This window comes from Nilaparvata lugens, chromosome 2 (assembly GCF_014356525.2).
Source record: "Nilaparvata lugens isolate BPH chromosome 2, ASM1435652v1, whole genome shotgun sequence".
In the NCBI taxonomy this organism is placed as follows: Eukaryota; Metazoa; Arthropoda; class Insecta; order Hemiptera; family Delphacidae; genus Nilaparvata; species Nilaparvata lugens.
Window position 1 is genome coordinate 25,968,549 of NC_052505.1, and position 5,130 is coordinate 25,973,678.

The 5,130-nt window shown below is 36.9% G+C and overlaps 1 protein-coding gene across 1 annotated transcript in view; it reads left to right on the forward strand.

The window, feature by feature from the left end:
• The window catches only part of LOC111056838 (phospholipase A2 group XV), a 24,143-nt gene extending 19,378 nt beyond the window's left edge, over nucleotides 1-4,765 (forward strand). The window contains exons 5-7 of the mRNA XM_039420027.1: nucleotides 323-561; nucleotides 2,700-2,822; nucleotides 4,338-4,765. Coding sequence (XP_039275961.1) covers nucleotides 323-561; nucleotides 2,700-2,822; nucleotides 4,338-4,581 — 606 coding nt within the window. The 3' untranslated portion in view covers nucleotides 4,582-4,765. The remainder of the gene's footprint in view (nucleotides 1-322; nucleotides 562-2,699; nucleotides 2,823-4,337) is intronic.
• Nucleotides 4,766-5,130: the final 365 nt, after the last annotated feature.

The following is a 5,130-nucleotide window of genomic DNA, read 5'->3' on the forward strand; positions in this document are numbered from 1 at the left end:
TTTTGGTCCGGTAGACTTTTAGTACTGCGAGTGAGTGAGTGAGTGAGTGAGTGAGTCAGTCAGTCAGTGAGTGAGTGCCATTTCGCTTTTATATATTTAGAAGATTATGATCAGTCGTTTGAAATAGATACGCATGATCAGCTGTTTGGAATTGATTGAGTTCGACGTTACAGCCAAGTTTAGGTTGGGTGAGTGGAATGAACAAATTATTATAATATTTAGATCTTGGAAAAACAAAAATTTTAATGCATTTCTGCAAACTTACTCATCATCCCCTTTAATTTGACGTATCAAACTTGAAGATTTGTTCAATGTTCACTGAAAACTCAGGGTTGAACTGTGCATTAAATATATATGTAGATGGATTTGTCAGCTTACTACTTTTGCAGGAGATGATCTTGGAAGTAAACACATAGATGGAATGGTGCAGCGTTCCTTCCAGATAACATGGTCTAGTCTGGCTTACCTCATGCCTTCACCTCTAGTATTCGACCCGAAAGAGCCATTGGCTAGAGCATTCAATATAGATTTCTCTCTCTCCAATATTGAATTTTTTTTCAGGTGAATAGTTCAGCATATTACATAACATATAATAATTACATCATATCAACAATCATTTTAGAAAATTTAAACTGATTGTAACAGAACAGTTCAGTCATTCAATTCTCACAGTGTTATGAAAATTGAGCATTCCAATAACATACACCCCAGTTTCTTGTAACAAATTTGACAACAATATAGATGACTTCCACGGTGATATTATGATAATGTAAGCTGTGTATGTTAAGCTGTGTTTACACCGGAGTTAATAACAAAAGTTTTTAACATTTTTGTTATTAACTGATGCTAATAACAAAAGTCATTAACATTTTTTAATATTATTTTCTTCAAAAACAAGGAATTTTCAGTTGAAAACTCGTCTTATTAACGTTTGTTAGAAGGAATTTTCGTCGATTCAGCCAATTTAATAACGTTCTTGTTAATAACCCGTATTATTAACTCCCGGGTAAACGCAGCTTTAGATGTATTTCTACAGGGCTACTTGATAATAAATTCTTCCAATAAAATCACTAGTAATACTCTTTCATTTTTAATTGATCGTTTCTATTCTGGTTATTGATTTTATTATGAAGTGTTCAAATAGAGAATCATTGACAGACACTTATTTGAACAGTCAATTCTGGCTGTCATCTTGGATTTTTCTATGATGACAAATGTTTTTCAGATTGCCATCATAGATATTCTTCAACATTGGAAATATTCTACAACACTGTGCCAATAAAACTTGTGTATGTCTACTGCGAATGCATATACAGTGTGGAAAGTGAAATATTGCCCCTGAAAAATGTATGTTTTAGGCTTTTTGAAGTTGAATTAATCACGAGACAAGTAGTCCAAATGAGTTGATTCTAACGAATATTATAGATTGGTTAATTTTAGACACTTTGGTGATAGAGCCAATTCGATATCTCTCACAATAACTGAAATGCAAGCCACATGAAAATTTATGTCAATAATGACCACCATCTTGAATTTTTCAATAATTTCCATTGTTTCCATCCTCAATATTCTAATCCGGCTTGTTGAAATGGAGAGAATGAGTCCCTATATTGAACTAGTCATGAGAAATCGATTTATAGTTCTACCTCATTCATATGGAAAAACGCTCCAGCAATCATGCAGGGGTTCTTTGGAAGGAGCTGGAGAACATATTTGTTTATGTACAGCTCATCAAGATGTATCGTTTCAAAGCTGCAGATACGAACTAAATGCCATGAATTTAAAATTTATCTGTATTCCTTGCACAAAAAAAAGTTATAATGAAAAGAAACATGAAAAAAATAGAAAAAACTTTTTTTGGCTTATGAAGCTTATAACTAATAAAATGTGCGTTTTAGATGGGAATTCTATAAGCCAAAGTTTGTAGAGGGAGCTTTTTTAAATATTTTCGTTCAAAGAACAATTGAATATCTTGAACGGTTATTGAAATACAAGCGATATAGCAAAACCCTGAACATTTTGGCGGCCATCTTGTCTCCGAGGTGTTTGCCTGTAAAATAATAATAATAATAATATCGAGTGACCTGGCTGGCTCAGGTCTGATGTCAGAGATTTCAGGTCGCTACTGATAAATTTCAGGGTCTCTGACGTGACCTAACGACTGTTTTTTATACAGCCGGGACTGACAGCTTAACGTGTCCATCCGAAACACGGGAGTGGCCCAAGATAAATATCTTGCCCGGGCCGGGATTTGAACCCGGGCCTCTGAATCATAAAGCCTGCATCTGATCCACTCGTCTACGGCCACTCCTGGTGTTTGCCTGTGATTTCGACTTATCATCATCACAATCCTTATTATGATAGATCTAATGAAGAAGTTGAGACATCTTCCACGGCTATTACCCAAAAATGATCACAGAGTGCCTTTTTCATGACATTTGCACCCGGACTAATACCTATAAATTATGTACTGTAACAGATTTTGTAATTTTACATCATTTTTATAATATCCTTGTTAAAAGTCTAATATCATTCTCTTAATATATAATATTCATGTGCATGAGCTGAATAGTAGGCTGATGCTGTATTATTGTTATGACTAATGTACAAGTTTCGCACTGTGTGGTTTTCTACAATTAATTGATTGATTGAATCTGCATATTCATTTGTCCTTCCATATTTTCTTTCAATGTGTATAGAAATCTGAGCTGTCCTGATTGCTATGAAATGTGGAAAGACTCAGAGCCCTATAAAGACCGACTGGCACCACCTGGAGTTGAGGTTTACTGCTTGCATGGTAGTGGCATAGACACTATTGATGAGTAAGTAGTCGTCTCAAATCACGAAGTGACAAAATGCAATTAAATACAAATATAAATACATGCATCTATGTGAAAGGTAATCAATCATAATTCTTATAGTCTGAATATGAATGATTTAAAGATGCAAATGGTCCTGATTCAGGTTCTGCTGCCCCATTCTAGGAAGAATAGCAAAATTGCACATTTTAGGTATGGTCAATTGAGAGCAATCAATTAGAAAGGTCAAACTGGCCACAAAATGAAAGAGAAAGCATAGAGTATTCCTATGAGTACCACCTGCCCCCTGGATACCCATTTCTCAACCTTATCACTGATCAGTGACTTCCACACTGTAACATCCCGATTATATCCAGCACTTATTCCTTCACATAGCACAATTTGATATTCATCCATCTCATTCCTCCATGGAATGAAATTCTGATTTGAGGCTATGGTCCACTTGGGCATATCCATACAGAGAATGCCGAGGATCACATCCTTGCTTAGTCATTCCAGTATCAGCCAGAACCTCTCTCCCCATTTTAGGTTGAGCTATTCTTACAATATAATACAGTTTTTGACTGTATGTTTCAAACATCCGGTCAATATTCTTACAGTGTCATTCACTACACATCAACTTGGTGAGCATGTGAGGAAGAGTTCCAGACCGGGGATGCATATCCTGCAGCAGGAATGCACAGAGCCATGGCGTTTGTCATGACTGAGCCAGAGCACAGGCTGATGCTCTTGGAGTTGTTGGATGAGCACCCCATGGGTAAGACAGAGCTGTTTGAATGAGAGGGTCCTGTCTAGAGCTATTGGCAGATATTTTGAAGTTTTGCAATGGTCATTTCCCTTCATGGGCGAGTTATATGATTCAATTCAACCCCCTGAATCATGTGTATCGTGGGTGAAATGCACAAAATTGTGTTTTGTTAGGATTTGGCTCAAGATGATTCTCATCAGATAAAGCAGACAACTCCTCCAAAGCAGTGGAGAGCTTCCAAGTGACCTCACAGGAATTGGTTTGCTGAACCCTAACCGCTGTGTCATCCGCATACATGAAAGTTTTGTATCACTAGGAATGGGCACAATATTTGTTAAGATGTTGTACAGTTTTGACACAGAATACATACAGAATGGAAAGTATCAATCAAACGCCTATCCAACCAATGCTTTTCACATATCGCCAATACTTGAGTGCTCCAAGACCACGTCATGTGACTGTGCCATCTTGTTAGAAATTGAAATCACCACTATCTGAGTCTTTCGATTGGCTTGCGACATTGAACGATTGAGACGGATCTGTAAAGTCATCTGAGCCTCTCATCTATACTATTACAATGCTGAATTTTTTCCAAGATGGAGGTTTTTTTCATCAGGATATTGGCCGACTTTCCATTCTCTATCGTATTCTGCAGTATTGGTGACAATACAATTCGTTGGAGCAAACCATTTGGTGCATTCACCAGAGATGCTTCATCCAGTTTCTAATATTATGATTTACACATTATTAATAGAATCTATCTTTACCAGATTGACCCAAGAAGTCAACGATAAGCCAAATCAAGTGGAAATGTGGACTAGTGACGGAGATGGAACAATTAACCGGGTGAGCTTGGAAGCATGTGGTCGCTGGGATCATAATCAGACTCAAGCATTCCATCACGAGGTTTATCCAAAAGTGGATCACATGCAAATCATGGGGGACAATAATCCGACAATGGTCAATCGAATAATTGCAATAGTGGACGAAATAGCAAATCATACTGCAACCTAAGTCTGGTTCAATATGAATATTAATGTGAAAAACCTTTCCTGTGTAACATCATTAAAAACCTACTGCTGGAGTATTAAACATGTGAGGAAGTGTTGCAATGACAGTGATGTTCACTATTAATAAGTAAATTAAGCTATTAATAAATATTGATGGTTGAGGTTTTTAATAAACTGTTTTAATTCATTTTGGTTTGATTTATTCCTTTGATTAGTTTCAACTATTATTCTTAGCCAGAGAGCCAATTGGCTTCCTTAATTGGCTTCCAATTGGCTCAACCCACACTCACGCGACTCAGGTCGAGAAGAGACTACGACTCTAGACTCTTCTCGATGCAACATGTGTTTTCAAAATGGTGACACTCAGACCAGTCGACTCTAGTCTCCGCGACCTCGAGACTGTGAGACTGAGAGACATGTTGGTCGATCCTCGACTTCAGTTGCATAGTACCGTGCCTTTTTTATGTAAGTTGGGTTATGTTTCATGCAAGTGATGTTTCATCATTTTAGATACAACAATAATACGGATAAGATAACACAAAATATTCATAAT